The sequence below is a fragment of the Malus domestica genome, chromosome 11, assembly GCF_042453785.1.
Source record: "Malus domestica chromosome 11, GDT2T_hap1".
NCBI classification, from domain to species: Eukaryota; Viridiplantae; Streptophyta; class Magnoliopsida; order Rosales; family Rosaceae; genus Malus; species Malus domestica.
The window spans coordinates 25,975,046-25,996,290 of record NC_091671.1 but is presented as its reverse complement, the minus strand read 5'-3'; the positions used below and the strand labels follow the sequence as shown (position 1 = coordinate 25,996,290).

The following is a 21,245-nucleotide window of genomic DNA, read 5'->3' as shown; positions in this document are numbered from 1 at the left end:
ACCAATATAACTCGATTTGAAGTCCAAGTGGACATTTCAGGTCGGGATGTGTCAAATTAAATATTGATTTAATTATGAATATTAAAATAAAAATTTAAAGGCTTTGCCAGACAAATAGTTTCATCAAGGAAACATATATTGCACATTTAAAAAATAAAAAATAAAAAGGTTGGTCGACGAATGTTTCGTCAGGCTAAATCTTATTGAGTATTAAATAGAAACGTGACAAAACTATGCTGTTGTGCAAGATAAATTCGTTGGGTAAAGTCGATCAACGCTCCTTTACATGACAACTTTGTTTCGTTGTGTCAATTGAGTTCGCCTGACAAATGTCTATTTTTAATAGTGTAAAACTTTGAGCCATTTAGTATTATGGTCTAGTGATATTCCTCTTCACTTGTAAGTGAGATGTCTTATGTTTGCTTCTCGCCAGAGGCGAATTTAAACTACATTAGTGTTAGCCCATTGTGAGGCTAAGCCTATCCTCCTCCTTTTAGTATAAATAATATTGTTTGTTAAAAAAATAAAAAAAAATAAAAAAAGCTTTGAGACACGACTTTTGCGCGACCAACTTTTTCGGACAGATATTCGTCGCCTAAAATTCTAAGCAACGAGCCCTCTTTGACGCGACAAAATTTTCATGTTCATCTATCTAGTTCACGCTGTTTAATAATTGACATGATCAAATATTGCTTTTGAAATTAGTTTACTAAATATTAAGTGTATTATTACAAACTAATTTAATTTTTACTTTTAATATTTTAAAATTTGAAAGTAGTTACCTAATAAGTTTTTAGTTTCTAAAACAAGTGAAAACTAAAGGTTTGGAGTCGGTGTTAGGATTGAATATTGGTAGGACATAGGATAGGCATAGGTTAGATGCACTCGCTTTCCTTATTTAATTCCCACATTAAATACCACAACGACCTAAAATAATGGCTCCAACATCTTAAAAAATAAAGAATGACAATGCCCATACGTTTAATGCTGGAGCTCAGCAATCGACACTAGTGGGTGGCACATGATGGTGCTCGCAAGCAGCCATGGCTCACCAGAGGGCAACTTTGTGCCCAGCTCTTGGGTTACATGAAGCAAGGTTCTTAGTTTCCAAAAAAAAAAAATATAAAGCAAGGTTCTTTGGACATATTTTTTGATCTATTTATTTTTAATGCAAGAGGGATCAAATTTGTAAATTAAATAATATGATTATTGATTAACGTGTTCATTTTCTATTAGTGATCAGTGTTCTAAAAATTGGTCTAGGCGGCCGCCTAGGCGTTGGGCGGTGGCCAACCGTCAGGATTAATGCAAAATCGGAAGAAAAATCAGGACAAGGATTAGGCGGGTACTGAGGCAGCTTGAGCGACCCTTCGGCGGCCTAGGCAGGCGACTGGGTGGCCTAGGCGGTCTGGGAATTTCAATTTTTTCTGTGTTCGAACTTGAGAATTAGTTTCTCTCTCTTCTTTCCACACCCACCCACGTGATCTTATAAACTTTTTTTTCTTTTTTTTTTGTCCATTCAAGTGTGGACAGCTAGCCTTGACTTTTCTTAAAGAAAAAAGGCTGTCAGGCTATTAATTTTTGTGTCATCAAGTGTTATGGATTTTTTGTAGATAGCGATGGAGCACTCATCTCTTCCTGGACAAAGGGCAGACTAGCTGCCATCTACAAAAAAATTAATAGCCTGACAAAAAATTAATTTTTTTTCTCATTAAAAAAACATTGATTGTCAGGTTACCAGTTCATAGCATCAAGTGCTATGAATTTTTTGAACTTGTTAGATACGCATTTTATTATTCTTTTACTATCTTATTCAGAGATTTCACATAAGTATAATTTTTTGTAAGTATCAGTATACATTTATTTACAAGATATATAAAAAATTTACCTAAATTCGCCTAGCCCGCCTAGGCGCCCGCCTAGAACCCGCCTAGCCGCTAGGCGCCAGTCCCCCGCCCGACTAGCGCCTAACGTTTTTTAGAACCTTGGTTGAAGGTGCTCTAAAAATAACAGTTTTTTTTATTTTATTTTTTAAAATTTTTATTAATGATATATTTGACATTAATAGGGTAGGAGTGAGCTTGCCGATTATGAGATTCGAACTTAAGTTTTCTCACTTAATAGTATGCAAAAGAATATCACCAAATTATAGTATTAAGAAAACTAAAAGTAGTTTTTTTTTTTTTTTTTTTGGGTCCAAAAATCAGTGTTTTTTTTCTTGCATTTTGACCGATATGAAGAGATGCAGAAAATTACATTATTCACAACGTCATGAATGGTTGAATACGGTACAAGTGAGGTTTTCATCGCAAGAGACCTTTGATTACATCGGCCAAAAACAGCTAATATAACAAGACAACCGCCACGTTTGTTTCTACTACAGCTATCATTGTTCTGTTCAACTTAAAAATATTATAATTTACTAATTAATTCTCAAATTTTTTGAATAAGGATAAAACTAAAATATTATAATTTACTAATTAATTCTCAATTTTTTTAATTAAGGATATAACTAGGAAGACTAAATATATAAGCCATCTCCAAAGGAGATGTTAAAACTGTCACATAAACATATTACAGTAACAAATGATGTACCATTTACTCAAACCGAGATGTCAAAGTTGACATGAAAGAGAAGGCTAAGCTGACATGGATAAATAGATGTTAAATTTGAATCTACCTTCAAATATGATTTTTTTCTATTTCCATAGGCATTCTACCTGTCTTATACCTTAAATGCTAACATATTTAAGTACTATTTTATTATTTTGAAACCAACAACAACCCTATTTTTGTTTAAAAAAATACATAAACAAAACAATAAATTTGGCATATCGAATATAAGGAAAATATTGACAATATGTCAAATTGTCAAATCAGCCATCAAATTGAAATTAGATGTTTTGAATTTGACATCTCATTTGGAGATGCTCTAAATTTTGTAATTAAATTATATGAAAGTTGATGATTGTATTATTAATTAAATTTTAATTAACGTGATTATTTCTTATCAGTGATACATTATTTAGTTTGTAAATTTGGTCTATAAATTTAATCTGCTTGGTGTTATCCGTAAATAAATAAAGCTTAGAACCAACGGGAAAACATGCATGCAAACACCGACGGAAAGAGCAAGATGGCCCAAAACCCGCCCACATCGCCCAACCTTACATGCAAGGTCCGTCTCTTACTCTCCATCCTCACCATAGTCATCGACGCCACTCGCCGCTCCAACGGCACTGTCAACCGCCGTCTTATCAGCCTCTTCGACTTTAAAGCTTCGCATTCAAACAAACCCAACGACCCTGTCAAAACCTCCGACGTAATGGTGGACCCCTCTCGCAACCTCTGGTTCCGCCTCTACATCCCTACCACCACCGACGTTGCCGCCAAACTACCACTCGTTATCTACTTCCACGGTGGTGGATTCGTGTTCTTTTCTGCCAACTCACAACCCTACAACGACCTCTGCAAACGCCTCGCCACCGAACTCCCCGCAGTAGTCACCTCAGTCAACTACCGCCATGCGCCGGAGCATCGGTATCCCTCCCAATACGAAGACGGCTTCGACGTCCTCAAATTCATTGACACAACAAGAATTGAAGGCCTTGATCTTAACAAGGTTGACATCACCAGGTGTTTCCTCGCCGGAGACAGCGCTGGCGGCAACCTGGCCCACCACGTGGCAATCAAGGCGAGTAACCATGAGTTTTGCCAGATGAGGGTGATGGGACTAATAGCGATACAGCCATTTTTTGGCGGGAAAGAAAGGACCGAATCGGAAACAAGGCTTGCAAAAAAGGGCTTGGCGATTACTTTGGAGCAGACTGACTGGTATTGGAAGGCGTTTTTGCCGGAGGGGTCGGATAGGGACCACGCGGTGGCGAACGTGTTCGGACCAGAATCACGCTGTGTCTTGGGGGTGAAGTTTCCGGCGACGATTGTTTTCGTGGGAGGTTTTGATCCGTTAAAGGACTGGCAAAAGATATACTACCAGGGGTTGATGAAGAACAGGATACAAGCTTACTTGATCGAGTACCCGAATTCATTTCATGGATTTTACGCGTTTCCTGAGCTCAAAGAGTCATCTTTTTTTATTAAGGAGGTGAAGGATTTCATTGACAAGCAATCTACTTGTCAATAAAGTTGTTCCTCTCTCTCTCTCTCTCTCTCTCTCTCTCTCTCTCTCTCTGAGATACTTGATTTTTTAGCAAACTAGATCTTAATCCTTGGTTGTGTTTGTTATACATCACTGGAATACACACACACACACACACACACAATCATCAGTGTATAAAACGGTGATATTATTAGCTTCCTTTCGTCATTTATATGATCATTCATGTATTAGGTTTAGTAATTTTCCTTCTTAATTTAATGTTGTATCGGTTAAAATTTGACATGTTTCTCGAAGTTACTCGTTGTAATTTCATTTCTATGTTAAAAAAAAAAAGGGATATCAGACCTTTTCTCCACCCTGTACGCCTTTTTCATGTTCTTTATTTTTATTTTTGTAACACAACTCTTTTCTCACGAGAATAATGACTTTCAATACCGAATATTTTAGTAGATACAGTGTTGAGTTTCTAGTCATTCGTTTTGAGTTCAAAATTCCTCCTCCTCTAAGTAATGTAGTAGTTCCCCTCAATAATAATAATAATAATAAAAAGGGATAATACTTGCATGCCCCCATTGGGGATGAGCTAATTCCTCAACTTGCAAATAACGTATCTTCATGTACAAATTTCATAATTGGAACCGTTTTATCTCTTAATCTTCATTTGAAGATCATCCTTATAATTAGAGAAATAGCAAATTAACAAGAACCTAGTGGATAGGGTGTTGAGTTTCTACTCATGCGTTATGAGATCAAAATTCCCCCTCTGCTAGATTATTATAATAGTTTAGAACTCTCTCACTCCGCTTAGTAATAATTTTTATTATTATTATTATTTTATTTTAAAAAAGAACCTATCCAGAACATTGTACAACAAGAAGGTTCACTATAAGCTCAAGCAAAATTCTTTCTTTGTTTTTTATTTTACAAATAGTAAATGTCGTACAGCCACTTGAAAAAGGGACATCATACTATCTTTATATGATCATGGAAATGAAATTAAAGAGGCGCCAAGAGAAGAAATTTGGGCTGAAAATTGAGACCCACGATGTTTTTTAAACATCGTATAGTTGTGATCAAGGTATTAAATATCGGTAATATCGGAAATATCGGTAATCCAGAAACACGGAAATATCGAAGGAAATATCGGGATATTATTGATATTGATAAAAATAATATGGAAACCAAGGAAATTGTAAGAAAAATTTGGAAATTTTTATTGAAACTTTGCAGAATGTTTATTTAGTCAATTATCTATTAGTTTATCACAAAAAAATTGGAAGGAAATGCATTCCATGATGGATTTAACTGATTTAAGTTGATTATATAGCGAGCTGGCAAACATTATGAGTGTAGAAAATATGTAGTAATTAATGAAAGAAGTTTAAACACACAGTCACAGACTATAAAAAATTGTACATGTAAAAGTTGTAAAAGTTGAATTATTTAGATGCTTTTTTTTCTTACACGCCACCCACAAACACACACAGACTCTCACACCCCAACACACACGCACACACAAATCACACATGCATACACACATCACACACGCAAACAGAGACGAGGTCTCTCTCTCTCTCGATCCTTCTCTCTTCTCTCCGACAGAGACTGAGGTCTCTCTTTCTCTCTCGATCATTCTCTCTTCTTTCCCTTCTCCATTCTCCCACACACACACACAGAGATCTCTCGATCTCTCTTCTCCCTTCTCCCACACACATGCACAGAGACCTCGCCCCTCGCCTCTCGTCATCGTCTCCACCGTAGATCTAGGTCTTTGAACGTCAAAGTTTCGAGCTCGCCTCAGATCCAGGCAATCTGATTCTGACGCCGTAGTCATCGCTGCCGCCACCAACTTCCTAAGCCAAGAATGGAGAACCTGATCTCGTTGGTGAACAAAATCCAAAGAGCTTGTACTGCTCTAGGGGACTATGGCGAAGGTAGCGCATTCGTCGTCGCCGTCGTCGCCATCACCGTCGTCGCCATCGCCGTCGGTGGTCAGGTCAACTCCCGGTCCCTCACCTTCTTACCTCTTTGATTGATTCATGCATATGAATTGTGGTTGTGTTTTCAATCGCTCTGTAGCTTAGATCTTGATCTTAATCGTGTTTTTGCAAGGTTTTTGGGACGAAATCGGCTCGGGAATCGGCACACCCATTTCCGACGTTCTTCTCCAAGTAGCCAGTTCCAAAAATATTGCGATAATTTCGGAAATATCGTGATATTATCGATAATATCGATAATATCGATAATATCGCGATATTTTGACGAAAACCCTTTGGATACCTATTAAAATATTGGTCGGGCGAAAAATCGATAATATTGGTGATATATCGCCGATATTATCGGCATTTTGTTCCTTGGTTGTGATTGAATGGCATTGCTGTAGTGCCATTAAATGATTTTCGTTGACGTTTGCCAAAAGCGTGACCAAGGATGGCGTTGCAATCACGTCAAGTGTTTTATCCATGAGTGTGTGAATCTCTTGGCTGTGAATTTGTGGTTTCCTACCTTCCCTCTGCTGCCATAACCACACCCACCATCTCTCTCTCGGACCTGGCTCTCTGCCCTCCAGTTTTCATACACTCTCATCCCCTCCTATTTGTGCGGTCACGATTAAGTCACGTCAACATTTTATATCATTATTGCTTTTTGTCTTATTATATCTATAAAAAAATCAATATAAAATGTTGACGTAGCTTAACCATGACTGCACAAAATAGGAAGGGATTATAGTGTATAGGAACTAGAAGGGCAGAGAAGCCGGGTCCCTCTCTCTCTACCCCCAGCAGAAGGCATGTTTCTGGGACTAATGATCTCTTGGATTATTTTCTTCACCATTATCTTATGGAGACAAGTTCACACTAGGTTTAATGTTTCAACCCATCCTCCACTATCCAGTTGAAAGAAAACTAGGTTCTAGGGTGTCTTGAATGAGATTCACGCATTTCTTCGCGTCTTGAAAATTTGAATTATATTTTTAGAATAAATTACACAAAATTACCTTAACTATGAATTGAACCACAATTTTATACCTCATGTTAAAACTAACGTGACATGAAATGGGTTCCACTCCCTAACCAAACTGGATTAAAAAATTAATTAAAAATAAAAAATAAAATCATTTAAATATTTTTATAAAAATTGTGGGACCCACCCCTTACAATTTAAAATAAAATCACCCTTCTTCCCCATTCTACCCGACGACATCGTTCTTGCCCGTCTCCGGGCACCCCAACCTCACCCATCTCCTCTACAACTGCAAATTGCCCTTCGCCAGCATCCCCATGACCTCCACCCGCCTCACCACCACCACACTAAACCCAGATATATTTTCTGTCCATTTTCATAAAAAAAACCAGATAAATTTTTTGAAAACCTTCGTCAAACCAATTCAAACAAGAAAATCTCACCATCCTTCCCACCGTTAGCCAATAGCCCACCTATTACTCATCTTCTACTAAATCCCAGCACAAAAGTATTTTTTTATATAAGTATGTTTCTCTATTTATGGTAGTATGTTAACTCAAATTTGTAAAATTGTAAGTGATGCTACTCCGTCTGACCTTGTGCTTGTGTGTGTTAAAGGCTATGGGTGATGAGTGAAGTGGAGAACCTCTAATCACTTCCCTTTCCCTTGTACATATCTGTTTTTACTTTCTGTGTTCATTGAGTTAACTCATTCCGAAACTATTCACAATGAGATAACATAACTGGCTCTTCTCGTTCGGCATTTCTCCATTTTTCTTGTTGTTGTGTTTCTACTCGCCGTTGCAGTTAGGCAAGTAAACGTCCCATTCGCCGTCGCTGGTGCCACGTAGGTCGTCGAAAAATGTCTAAAGGTTTAACGGAATACACCTTTCTCGTTTGTAGATGCCGTTAAAGTTAACGTATCCTCCACAGTCGCCATTAAAGTTAACGGTCTGCCGCCGTCGGATTAGCTCGATTTCAACGTGTTTTATATTCTCAGTCCAACCAGAATCACAAAGCTAAGTCTAGGGAGTTACCTAAACTCAGATTTGGACCAAAGGATGTTGAATCCATGTCGGACTCAGCAGAAACTCGTCGGACCTCCTCGTCGATTTCTGGAAATGTGAAGAACACGACATGATGGGGTTAAAACCTCAAATCTCAACTCATTTCACCCCACAGCACAAATATAAACACAAGGAACTTACCCAGATCAAATGCAGAGGGATTCGAGGTAGATTGCGCCTCGATCTCGCTGGAATTCGTCCGTTTCCTCTTGCCAGGAACTTGAAACGAAGAACACAGGTACCACAGAGGTTAAAACCTCGAACTCCAACACAAAACTCACATGCAATGGAAGAGAATGATACTTGGTTAAAATGGAGGGATCCCCGAGCTCAATCGACGGCGTTTCCATAGGTTTTCGCCGTGAAACTCACTGGAGAGCCTCGGAGCACATGTTCACCCACTAACATTGACCGAGGTCCACATGCAAGGGTACCCCCATGATCCTTGGACCACAGAGAGTCTGATTTTGGTGGTCTGGGGACGGGATTTGGACGATATCGTGGGTGGTGGTGAGGGTTTCCTCTCGGTGACAGAGAGAGTGCGGAGAGAGAGAGAGCCGAGAGTTACAGAGACAGTGAATGTTTTCCGAAATGAGAAAGGAGGAGGAACGGTTGGGGTTTAACCCACTTAATAATTTCCCAAGTGAAAATTATTAAAATGCCTTCTTTCAATTTAGTTTCGTAACTTAACTCTCGTAACTCATATTCTAATTCCGTCTTTGCCTACACAATTGTGAGTACATTTTTTTTTTTTTTAAAATATGAGAAATTGAAATTCAAGTCGAGGCTAGAAAGACACCCAACTAGGGGTAATTTGGTCATTTCAAATGGTTCAAGAATAAAATACAATATTTTAAGGTCTAGGTTGTAGCAGTCTACCCCCTTAAGAAAATATCATCTGCGAAATTTCTAAAATAACTAGTAGAAAATATAGGGATATTGCGCTCTTATACTTTCTTTAGTTTCCTAAGTAGCTTCTTCGATCTTATGGTTTCTCCAAAGAACTTTCAGCATAAGTATCACCTTGTTTTGACGTGTTTTCTCTCTCCTATCTAGTATAGTTACTGGTTCTTCTTCATAGGTCAGATCTTTTCGTAGGTCCACTTGTGTCGATTCTAATACATGAGATTTGTCTGGTAGATACCCTCAAAGCGTCGATACTTGAAATACTTATGAACACATGGCAACTCTGGAGGTAAGCCCAAACAATAAGCTACATTTCTTACACTATCAGTGATATACCAGGAACCAATATGTCGAGAACTGAGCTTTCCCCGCTTCCCAAATCGCACCATACCCTTTCATTACTTGTATCTGTCAGTGACTTCATCCACCAGTTCTGGACCCAAAATGGTTCATTCGCCTACCTTATTCCAACATAACGGGGTTCGACATGTTTTACCGTATTTATAGCATTGTGTTTTCCACAGACATGAGAGTTTCTCGTGCTGATAATGTGTTGTGAACACTGCATCTTGGCACGCTGCAAGAACTAATTCACCAAGGTCGTCTGATGTGTGTGGTGCTTGTCAACTTTACGACTTGTCGAGACAAGTGTGGTTCGCCATTTGGGTTGGAAAAGCTTAGATGGTATATGTCTTATTGAGTAGTGGAAGTGTAATGGACGACGAGCTTGATATTTGAGTTGGGAAATGTTAAATCTATGGAGAAATTTGGTGAAAATGCCCCTGGTTCAATTGTCGGTCCAGAAATTTGAAGCAGGGATGGTTAAATCGGTCTTGGACCAGTGTGGATTGCTTGGGAAGCCACAGGAGTGGGCTGGATTTCTACTTGGGCTGCAGGAACGGGTCGGATCGTAGGCACGAGTCGGACCGTGGGCGTAGCTGACCTTTGGAGCGTAATGGCGTTGGGCTTTCCTCGGTGCGGCTTGGGCTTAGCTTTGGAATGTGTGGGCTCGCCCTTGCCTTGGGCCCACAAGTGCTGGGCTACTCCTATTGCTGCAGCTGCTTGGGCCTCTGTTGCCAATGTAGCACCGTGGGCTTGAATATGGGCTCGCTACCTTATGGCACAGGCTTGGGCATGCTGCTGTGTTGAAGTTCCTTTCAAGTGGAAATATAAGGATAGTACAACGACACAAGTAAGGGTATCGAACCACAGGGACTGAGAAACAACTTAGTAAAACCTTTGACTCTTACAAATTAGCATTAGTTAATGACTCCTATGACTTAAAATGGGGGGTTTGAGTAATTTTGGAAAAGAAATAAGATAGAAAGAGAAGTGAAAAATTAGAACTATCTAAAAATAAACCTAATGCATGAAATAAGTTAGAAACGTTTTTAGGACATAAATCTGACTTAAAATGAGCTAAGGCCTTCCCCTACCCTAAACATTCATGAATCAATGAGATGATCTTTTAACTTATCCATTTCAAATGCACAACTAAGATGTTCACATATCTAGCATGGCATATAACTAGATTGTATGAATCATCTCTTACTTTGCATGTTAGATGCATGGCATATACATACAACTTATATTTGTAGATGCAACCTAGCATGGCATATACTCAGATTTAAGACCTAGAAACTCATTAAGAACGAAGAGGATTATGAACATTACATGAACCCTAGAACATGACATTTACCCTAGAACTTCATGGAATCAATTTACATGATTAGTTCTGAACCTAACCACATGTTGCTAAGGAATGAAAGAAGATATGACAGTCATCCTTATCATCTTAATAGAAAGCAAACATAAACAAGGTAGCTAAGCTTGAATATATGTGCTTTAAATAATTGAGACAGAAAACTTATACTAGCTTGCAAATGAAATTGATAACCTAAAACTGCATCATAACATTAATTCAATCATATCTAGGGCTTCAAAGCAGCCCTAAGTATCCATAAACTAAATTAAAAACATAACAAAATACATAAAAGGAAAGCTCGAACCTAGAAACTGCTTAAGGATAAAGATTCCTGCTTTCTCCAGATTCTGTGTTTTTTCTTTCTTTTTTTTCTCCTTTTCTTTCTCCTTCTGATTCTGTGTATGTTTCTCCTATTAAAAGGCTTAGGAGTTTTTCTAACATCTGACACATTTACATCCTTGAATTGACTCTTATTTATAGCTCATTACAATCAGCTTTTAGTATAGGAGTGACTGAAAACTAGCTGTTATCAGAATTTGTATCTGAACAGCTCCTCTTTATTCTGTCATAACTTCTTGTCGAAACCTCCAAATTACAATATGTAAAGACCATCAGAAAGAAGACTTCCAGGGATTTCCAACCATATATAGCCCATTTTCTAATTCGCTCTGAGCACTTCAGGGCAAAGCTCGCAATTGGCTATTCTGCAAGGGCCTTTTCTGGCAGATCTTAGGCTACTTGTGGGCTATGATCCGGTCTTGGGTGAGTTGGGCTTCAAACTATCCATTCTAAGCTCTTAAAATATTCAAAATAAGATGATTTCTTCAAGCCCTTACTTTCATTCTGAAATACAATACAAACAACAAAATACCTTGTGATGCATAGAGATTTTAAGTAAAAAACCTAAGTAAAAGAGGGCATAAAAATATAACTTTATGCACTCAATAAATACCCCCAAACTTAGATTTTGTTAGTCCTCGAGCAAACCAAAACTAAAAGAAACAAAAGCAACACAAAAGACAAACATAAGTTAATCTAAGACCAATTCCGTTGGTGAGACGAATGCCTTCAGCTTATGCATCAAGCCTTTAAACCTCTAGGCATCCCTAGTAGGATGAGTTGTGTCTCCTAAGGGTTTAACAATGATGGTACCCATAAACGTCCTAAACAACCTACAAAATAACGATTAGAGCACTTTTGAAATAAGATAATAAGAATCAAAGCTCAACTATGCCTTACATTCCTAACTTTGACTTTACCTTTCCAGCAATCAAATCTGCATGTTAGCGAGGTGTTCTAGCTTAAATTCAACCTATTACTAAGGTACAAGCTCAAGCAAGAAAGATAAGATTCGTCTCAATTCTAATCTCACAGATTCACTCTTTCACTTGATTCCTAGGGCTTGCTCTCAACAAGTATATGTGAGTGAGGTTATGTAATGGAAAGCAACATATTCTCACACATAATTCAATTAGAAACAAAAGAACTTTCTGGACAGATCTTATGAAAGGAATCAAATACTAAGAATAGGATAGCAAACATACTTACTAACATCCATGAATACATCTTCAAAGATCAGCTAGGTCTTTCATAAGGTTGTAATGTAAGGTTTTTATGGTAGAGGTTATGAAAGGATGGATAAGGAATACTAGAACTTGAGATATACCAAAGTGTCTTCCTTGCAAAACTAGCATGCTTTCCTTTTGAATTGATCTTCTTTACATGTTCTCCTATGGGGGTGGTTGTCACGGTGGCACGGACTTGGGCCTGATGCTGCGAGGTGGCCTACTCCTCGTGGGCAGTGGGCTCGCCAAGAGTTGCTGTCGTGGTTGCTACCATGGTGGTTGTCACGGTGGTGCCCCGTAGGGGTGGTGCCGCTCCACTCATTATTCTCTTGAGCCTCGTAAATCGCCGTGGTCCAAATTCTTGAATGTTGGAAGTTCCATTCATTGTAGTTTCCGAATTTCTAGTCATTGTATAGTTCCATTCATTGTAGTTTCCGAATTTCTAGTCATTGTAATTTTCTTTTAGGTCTTATCAAAGAATTTTTATAAACAAAAATTCCAAGAATAAGAATGTACGAAAAATCTACAAATGAACAAGAAATTAGAAACCTTGAATGTGAAAGTTTTCTACGAGTGTATAAATCAAGACTCTCAATGAAAACACCAATTTGTGGATGCAAATTTCTGCCTTCTTCTTCCTGATCCAGCCACTTATGGTGGTTTTTGGGTGTAATTGCAAGATATTATGTCAAAATATTTTGCAATCAAATAGGAAATTGATTAATTAATTAGGAAATTAATCAATTAATTTAAGTAATTAATCCTAATTTGAATGAATAATTGAGGGTTACCTTGTGGGGATGATTTGATAAAAATGGATGAAATATGTTTTGAATAAATACATATTTTGATCACTCTTGACCTTGATTGAGTCGTGATTGTCCGCTTCTTACGTGTGGAAGTTCCGGTGTGCCTCGAGGGTAATTTTGTCTTATTTACCTAAAAATTCATGTGTCGTCACATATTCTTCTTGATTATTTTTGGCTCCACAATAGATGTGCCTAGAAAATCGGGATACGCCACCCTCGTGTGTAGTAGGATGTTTTAATGACGGCTTAAACTTTTCCAATTTCTAGAATTCATGATGATTAGGGGAACCACTTAAAAAATATTAAAATCTCGAACTGTCCCCCTTCTTTTGTCTACATAAACCCATTCCTTCTTCATTTTTCTTCACGCTTTCCAGAAATCCTAAAAACTCTACCATTTTATCCTCAAGTTCCAAGTTTCTCTCGAATTCGGAAGCCCATTTTTATTACAAAAATGTCTTCAGCCAACTTCTGCCAAATGATCTCTGATGAACTTAAGAAAGTTTCAAACTTCATAAACCATCATACCATTAAACATTTCCAATTTCCTAATGAAGAAAAGGCAAAACACCAGGTTCTTGGCCCACTTTTCAAAGATGATGTTCTAGACTCAATCATTTCTCTAATGAAGACAACCCTCATCACACCTTTCTTCTTGAAGCGGGCCTGGGCTAAATGGGATATTACCAAGCCGAAGTGGCTTGACCTTCAGTCCCTACTGCTTCGGTCTGATGGGTTGATTGGTTGAAACCATTCTTCAATTGTGATTGGAAACATCTAGGCTTGTTTGATGCAATTAAAATCTTGAACATCGAAACCAGCATGGACTATGAACTTTTAATGGAAACCATCGACTATTGGTGCTAGACCACCAACACAATAGTCTTGCTCTCAGTCCTATGGAACGCACAATTCTTGGCACCTATCTTTCTAGTTTCCCGGTAAGTGCCACCCTTCCATCCTACCAGTATGAAACAGACCATTTTTTAGGAAATAGTTATCAAAGTTCTTGGAAACCAAGACATTGAGATGGAATGGTCGAAAGATGATATCACCAAAAAGGTAAAGAAGATTTTGAATTACTACGCCCTTATCACCTTATTAATCCAGGTAAACATGAAGCCTTCGTATTTTACTAGTACAACAAGTTTGTTTCCTGCTCTTGGTCGAACAAATGTTTGACCGAAAACATGCAAATGGCCAAGGCATTGGCGAGCTGTCAACTTCTAGCTCTTAGTCCTACCATTCTTACCAATCTTTTTCAATGCCTCAATGACATCACAATTGGAAAGATGGACCCTCGTCAAAGTGGTCATCTTAAGTTGTTCCAATCATGGCTCCAAATATACATCGTGCCATTGAAGCCTGATTACACAGCCTTCAAGGATGATGAAGCAATGAGCTTTCAAGTAGCCCTTTTGCGGCCCCAGAATATTTGACGGTTGATATATTCCAATACTTCTTAGTTTGACCAAAGATGAATTTCTTGTTTGTCGCCAAAGGTCATACCCTGCTTCTCTCATACTCCCATCATTAAATTAGGATGTGACGGTGGATACTAAGATCCGATTAAATTGGGGATCATTCTTGCTGATCCACTGTCTCCCATTCTTGGCTTGCTAAGGTACCACCAGGGCTGCCCAATTCCCCTTTTTATTGGGATGAAGCCAAAGATAAGTACGTCAACTGCTGTTTATTATTTTGACTTCGGCCATACATTCCAGAAGTCAACACCATCCCTAAATCCAAAAACTACTGCATCTCGGCTAATCATTCTTGACGTAGAGGTATATTTTCCTTTATATCAGGAAATCATTTATATCTCACTACTTCTTCTAAATTTTGCTCAAATATAGGTGGGTGAAGAAGACTCTACTCTTATGGTGAAAGAGAGACGTTCTCCGCCAAGAGAAAAATAGGTTGAAACTCCCTTGCCTCAAAGCAAAGGTAAAGAGAAAGCTGATGCCATCCAAACTCCGGTGGTGAACATTCCTTTGGTGGAGCCAGCTGATCCTCTTTTAGTTAATCTCGAGGTTCCTCCTGTAGAGGGGTAAAGAAAGATGTCACCCCCAAGATCAAGAAATAGGGATTTTAAAGCAAGAAGTTGCCTCAGCTTTTGTATGTATTCTAGTCCCATGATTCCTTATTCCTTTTGAACTAGAGCTAAACTAAGTCGAACTGTCAGAGGCAATGTAACAACCAATCCCTAATTTTACAATTTTTGTAATTTTAAAGGTGTGATTTTACCAAAATGCCCCTCAATTGACTTTTGTTGATCATCTTGTCGTGTTACGTAAGGCTCATTTCCTTGCCGTATCCTTGTAATATTTGTCACTACAAACAAGTGGGCATAAGCGGAATTGAATTTGGAGCTAGAACGAAGATTTTACAAAATTCGAAAAGTTAGGGGTATTTCGATACAACAACAGCAACGACAACCACCATCACCTCCCTTGCATTCCTATGAGAACCGTGACTTTTGCAGGTGTTTTTCAACCACCTTTTGGCTTCCAAATAAGTATAATCTTGTTCTACTCTTCTCTAGCTTCGTTTTGATATATTATGGGTCAATTTGGATAATAAATGAAAGAGATATGGCCAGTGGAAAATTTCCCAGAAAATTCGACGAGTTTACCCAAATTCTGGAGACTGGCAATTGGTGACGGAATATTCTTTGAAATATTCTTAGAATATTATTTGGAATATTCTTTGAAATATTCCTGTAATATTCTTTGGAATTTTCTTTGCATCAACTTTTATGAAATTTTCTCGGGAACTCTCTAAGGCTAATTTCAACGCCCTGGGTCTATTTTTAACATCCATTTAGTGAAATTCCAATGTTTTAACATAGTTGACCGCCTCGACGGCTCGGTTGACTTTTCCGAGACCCCCCCAGGATATTTCGACACCCTAACTCAAATTCCGACTCTGTTTTACCAAATTAATCATTTTGGTTGAGTTTTACTAATAGATCCCAATATTATGCTTAGGTGCGAATACTATCGGAGACTCCGACTTTCCTAGTTCGAATGGCTACGACCTCGCAAGAATCTGTGAGTGGACCCCTTCTTAATTACATAGTTTTATTAAATACTAGGCTTGCATTCATGAAAAGGCATGATTTCTTGATTTTACGTTTCATGAAATATATCTATGATTTATTGAATTTACGTTTTATGAAACGTTATGATTTCTTGGATTTATGTTTTATGATATATGATGATTTGAGCTAGAATGTTCCTATGGATTTATGATATGATGCCTTGAGTTTTTTAGCTCTGATGATTTGATGTGAAAGATGTGATTTATGTTTTCCATACTTAGTGGGTAATCATACAAAACACACCCACAACACGAGTATGTAGACATTTATGGCCATAGGACACAGTGGATGAGTAGTGAGATATTTATGACATACTCCCAGCTTCACTAGCAAAACCAGTGTCGGACAGCTTCACTAGCCACGGTTAGTGTCGGTGTGTTATTTTATATTTTCTTCTCTGGCGTAAGTCGTACAGCTTCACCTTTGGGTGATGGGACCTACCATATTTCTTCACTGGTGTAATCCAGTGTCGTATAGCTTCACCCTCGGGTGATAGATATGTCTTCAGGTGACTATGATACCCCTATTTAAGTACATTGTTATATGATTTACAAAGCTTTTATGGATTTTCTTTCAGGTGACTACCATTACTGAGCACTGTTTTATACATACACGGTTTACAATGGTTTTATTGCATATTAGGGTTTTCAGAAAACCTACTATGTAGTACTATATGTGGTTTCAAAATAGGGGGTTAATATGTTTTAAAAGAAGAATGATTTTACGTAGTATTATTATTATAAACTTTTGTCCACTCACCTTTTTGTTTTGCGCCCCCTTAAGGACGTAGAATCAAGGCATATGATCCCGGCGTTGATACATTCATGTATCAGTACCTTCAAGTCCTCTTGGTCTAGGACCCCCTTTTCTTTGTAATCTCACTGTTATATAATATTCCTTTCATAGTATTCTTGATTAATTGTATGCTCCGAACACGTTCCCTCATTTGCTTATTTCATTATATTTAAATTTACATATTTTATTTAGTTCGTTCTTTCTTCATAATTTGCATGCATGTTAAAATGGTTTCATCACACACAGGTGTTAGCCAGCATGTGCCCATCCTGGTGTTTGGAGGATATTAGGATCGGGGCATGTCAAGCGAAGATGATCACAACAACAACAGTTTCACGGGCTGAAAGGCATTGTTTATATTTCCTGGCCACCTTAGTGGCCCTCGAATATTCACCAGCTGTTTGACCAAAGGAGTCACCTTAAATATTGTGCTCAACCATTAAGTTTTCTAGGTTCAACCACCACACCATAAAACATGGCTGATGTTTCTTCTCGGATTGTTGAAAAATCTTTCCTTTGATTCTCTCCGTTTATCTTTACTTGGTCTAAACACCACGGCTTTCTGCAACCTCTTCCCTCTTGGATGGTCGAACTTGACGCCCTCCTTCCTAGCTAGTACAACAGGAGAAGTCAATTCATCTACTACTCCCGCCAAATCTAGCGCCCTGACCAAGCTACAATAGCTCTTGGACCTCTCCGCACTGGAGATTTTAGATACTAACAACCTCATTTCCCTTGGCGAAAGCGTGAATGACCTCGCGGCTGAGGGTCTTGTTGATAATGAGAGCATCTTTTACCTCTCAACCTTGCTAAAAAAGACTCGACAACACTTTGTTGTTTTTAAGAAAGCTTTCCAAGCCAAGAAAGAACTAGAACACGTTGTAGCTAGTCAAAATGTTGTCTTGCCCATCGTTGAAGAAATTAAGAAAAGAAAATGGATGTGGCAGATATTGACCATCAGATTGCTGAGCTTCAACTATGCCGAACTGCAATCACTTCTCAACTAGAGACTGACTATGAAGCTCATAAGCCTCGACTGGTGGAGTATGCAGCGGAGGTGAAGAGTATCCAAAAATTGAAGGCTGAAATCACCACAAATGAGGTGAAATAGTTGTAAGTCAAGGCGTCTCTGCAAGCATTTATGCCTTCCTCTCCATAATTAATTTGTTGCTTTAGTGCCGAAATGTGGACCGGAATGATTTCACTCAATCTTGTAATGCTTTAATGACATCAATGGAATTTTATTCCCTCATTTCCGAGTAATGGGATAGTACTTTTTAGAAACTTTCCAATGATCAGTGACTTATGCACCGACTAACACACTCTAACCCCAATAACACAAGTTACGAGGTCATGGTGTGCTGGCTGACACTAAATTGACTATATGACCCCATCCGGAGACGATGTCCCAAGCCAACTTAATGACGAAGCCACAACAAGATATTTATGATGTGTAAGAATTTGAACAAAAAATGTTCATTAAGAATTAATCAAAGCTGCTACAAATCACTTATCATCCTCCCCACTTGGGGTCACAAATTATCTCAGGTTTTACCCCGTTATTATCACATCATATCAAAGCAACCAGAAGTTTCATACAACAGTAAACACATAAAAGTGCAATGCTATACAGGATCAAAAGTACGATCATGCCATTATTACAACATAGATAAAACTACAGTAAATGAACCATCACCCAAAAGGATGAAAGCTTCACTGCCAAGCCCACTAGTCACCATCGATGTTATCCTTACTCTTGTTACATCCTGAAATAGTCGATTAAACAAAACATGAGTGGACCAATTTTATCACAATTATAAAATCATCGTTTAACATAATAACCCCATTTTGAATAAATATATAGCGAAAACTATATAATAATATTTACTACCATAATAGTAAAAGCTCATCAATCACTACAATCGAAAACATTCAGTCCAAGTTCAAAAATCATACCTAAACTCAATCAATCATACTAGCATCCACTAGCATAAGTATAGCAAGCAAGAAATACTAGCGTCAACTAGCTAAACTCAATACCTGTAATAATCAACAACCCTAGCATCTACTAGGAAAAATATCACTTGCAAGTAATCCACGGCCGAAGATAGCTATTCAAAATATCACATGATGACCATGTGGTGAAAAAAATCACCAAAGATCTAACCATGTTGTCAAATATCATCATAGGTCTCATTAAAGACCAAAATATTAATATGCATCCACTTATTAAGCATATATAAACATATGTATATATATATAACGTAAAAACATTTTGGTTTTTGAAGGGGTCCACTCACAGGTAAGCAGAGCGTCCCTCGCAAAGAGGCTCATTGCCTGTAACCTTTCGATCCTATAATAACCCTATGATAGCCAATATAAGTTATATCAAGCTTTAATCATCAATTTACGGGACATTGCCCAAAACTACCATTTAGATATAGAATTTACACAAATGGAGGGAACCACGTGATTTAGAACACCAAAAAACCTAGGATTAGGTCTTAGGTTTGTCACGCACCGTCGTGCTCCAACCACGCACTGTCACGGTTGTGTCACGCGCCGAGAAACACGCACCGCCGTGGGCCACCGTTGTTGGCTAATGCTCCGTTGTACTAGCCGCCATGATTCGGCGAGTAGATGTCACACTCGCCGTCGCTGGAGCCACGCCTCGTTGTGGTGAGGTTTAATTAAAAGTTAACAGAATATACCTTTTCCATTATAAGATTTCGTTAAATCTAACGGAGACGATCATGTCACCGTTAACCCAAGCGGCGACCACCGTCTGTCGCTGCTTGCCAGCACTAGAACCTTGCCATAAATTGCAAAAAGAACCAGAATGTTGTAAGGGCTTCCCCGAGCTCGTTTTCAACGATTTCACACTCCAAAACAACCTTGAAACATGAATTAAGGCCTAGGGAATTACCCTAAACCCAAATTTGGACTAATGAAGCTTGAATCTACCTTGGATTCAAAGGAAGTTGGCCGAAGCCCCTTGCCGGATTCTGGAAAAATGCACCAAGAGCATGCATGCATTAAAACAGAGATCTCTAGCATAATTTGTAAGTTCGAGCTCGGCTGGAGCTGCTTTGACCTTTTTGAGCAGAAGAGCCGCGCCGTTTTCTTCTTAGGTGAGAAACTCAATTAAGTTAATGCCAATGTTGGGTTCTTTTGAAATGGTGTACTAATGGGCCAGTAGACGTTCCACAAGGCATAAAACTGCGACTTGTCGACGATTGCTAATGGTTGTACTATTCATTGGAAAAAAAAAGATCAGCCAATTTAAGTCTCGTCAAATCCTGTTAAATGATTTCGGTGCCAACTTCAATGGCTTTTTTAACAGAGATATGTGTCGGCCATCCCGAATCATTGAAACCTTGAAGGGTAATGTAACTACATGTTCATCATAATAACCGGTGTGAATCATATTAGTTTCAAATAGCTAGTTGTCGGCTAGATGAACCACATCTGACTTGTTATCCCCAAAAATCAAGACCTGGTAAAGAGATAATGGAATACAACTATTCTAGTGAATCCAGTCACGGCCAAGCAAGGCATTGTACTCGATCTTTGAATCAATAACGAAAAATAATGTCATGTGAGGACGGCCAACAATTGTGACTTCTAAAGGTAGAACGTCTTTGGTTTGAGGCTTGTCTCCTACAAAGCTAATCATGGTGATGCCAGACCAAATGGGCTCGTCTTTCGAGCGGCGAAGGGCCTTCATGACTGATACTGGATAATGTTCATCGTTGCCCCACAATCGACGAATACCTTTGAAATCGGGCAACCTTCGATATGTGTAGTGATGTAAGAAGACTTTAGATGATAGAGGTTGGTGGCCGAGCTACACGAGAAGAGTTCAACTAGGGCAACCTTAAGTTTGTCCTCATGGCTAGTCAACTTGTGTCTATTCTTCCACTGTCACATCCCCTTCTAAGAAATTTGGCTGATGTGCTGCTGGTTAGAACTCAGGGGAAAGAACATGGACCATGTTGATTTCCATGTTGTCGAGGACTGAAGGCCCCATTGTGGTAATTTCCTTATCAGCCAAATTGTGTCTGCCCCCTTGTCTCCATCTGACTCCCCATCATTGGCCGGGACAACCGTAATCCCTGTAACTATTAGCACGACCGAATTGTTTGGGAATCCAGACACAAATGTAGAACTGGCCTTAGGCATATTGCCGGTATTGTCAGTGGCGGACTCTA

General features: G+C 38.6%; 1 protein-coding gene across 1 annotated transcript; it reads left to right on the top strand.

The window, feature by feature from the left end:
* The first annotated feature begins 3,027 nt into the window (after nucleotides 1-3,027).
* Nucleotides 3,028-4,569, top strand: LOC114819596 (probable carboxylesterase 18). Its single transcript, XM_029088806.2, has one exon. The coding sequence runs from the start codon at nucleotides 3,107-3,109 to the stop codon at nucleotides 4,142-4,144; it is 1,038 nt and encodes a 345-aa protein (XP_028944639.1). The 5' UTR covers nucleotides 3,028-3,106; the 3' UTR covers nucleotides 4,145-4,569.
* The last annotated feature ends 16,676 nt before the right edge of the window (nucleotides 4,570-21,245 follow it).

Bases quoted from the DNA above. Each gene is read 5' to 3' on its own strand.
- LOC114819596 (XM_029088806.2), top strand. From the start codon at position 3,107: ATGCATGCAAACACCGACGGAAAGAGCAAGATGGCCCAAAACCCGCCC.